This window comes from Formica exsecta, unplaced genomic scaffold, assembly GCF_003651465.1.
Source record: "Formica exsecta isolate Colony F162 unplaced genomic scaffold, ASM365146v1 scaffold115, whole genome shotgun sequence".
In the NCBI taxonomy this organism is placed as follows: Eukaryota; Metazoa; Arthropoda; class Insecta; order Hymenoptera; family Formicidae; genus Formica; species Formica exsecta.
The window spans coordinates 526832-527748 of record NW_021848490.1 but is presented as its reverse complement, the minus strand read 5'-3'; the positions used below and the strand labels follow the sequence as shown (position 1 = coordinate 527748).

At 21.4% G+C, this 917-nt stretch overlaps 1 protein-coding gene across 20 annotated transcripts in view; it reads left to right on the top strand.

Annotated features, from left to right (window-relative positions):
* The window catches only part of LOC115237804 (CUGBP Elav-like family member 1), a 419211-nt gene that overhangs the window by 299700 nt on the left and 118594 nt on the right, over positions 1–917 (top strand). For all 20 annotated transcript variants that reach the window (XM_029811095.1, XM_029811111.1, XM_029811231.1 and 17 more), the window contains one exon: positions 464–546. In XM_029811095.1, coding sequence (XP_029666955.1) covers positions 464–546 — 83 coding nt within the window. The remainder of the gene's footprint in view (positions 1–463; positions 547–917) is intronic.

The window sequence follows — 917 nt, the reverse complement described above, 5'->3', positions numbered from 1 at the left end:
ACTTCCCTCTTTCCCCTCCGATCTCTCCCATATCGAACCTGTCATCGGCGGTGTGAACTCCGCGGCCATTCGTGTCTATCATATAGTTTCTTGTTGATAGCTACATCGGCTATGATAACTGTAGATCTTTTCATTCGCTTAATGCCAGAAAGTAGCAAGTAGCGGTTTAATAACTTTGTATATCTTTTTTTTGCAGCAGGATACAAAAATTTTATCAGTTAAATAAATGGACGGAAATTTTTTGACGAATTAGTCTGCCCATAACCAAAGCAAATTTTTTGTTTTGAAATAAATTGTCTGATAAAAGGCTATAAATAGCCATGATCAGAAGAAGAAATAATATATAGTTGACGTGGAGAATAATTCTATTATATTTGACTAGTGAAATAATCAACTAGTTTAATATTATCCAAATACTTAATTATCTATAATTTTTAATTTTACATTAATTTTTTTGTTACAGGATGTTGCTTCGTAACTTTTTATACCAGAAAAGCAGCTTTGGCAGCGCAAAATGCCCTTCATAATGTCAAAACTTTTAGCGGGGTAAGTGAATTACTTATAATCGATTTCAAGTTTGATATATATATATATATATATATATATATATATATATATATATATATATATATATATATATATATATATATATATATATATATATATATATATATATATATATATATATATATATATATATATATATATATATATATATATATATATATATATATATATATATATATATATATATATATATATATATATATATATATATATATATATATATATATATATATATATATATATATATATATATATATATATATATATATATATATATATATATATATATATATATATATATATATATATATAAACTCTATGTAACTATATAGTTATAATATTATTCATAC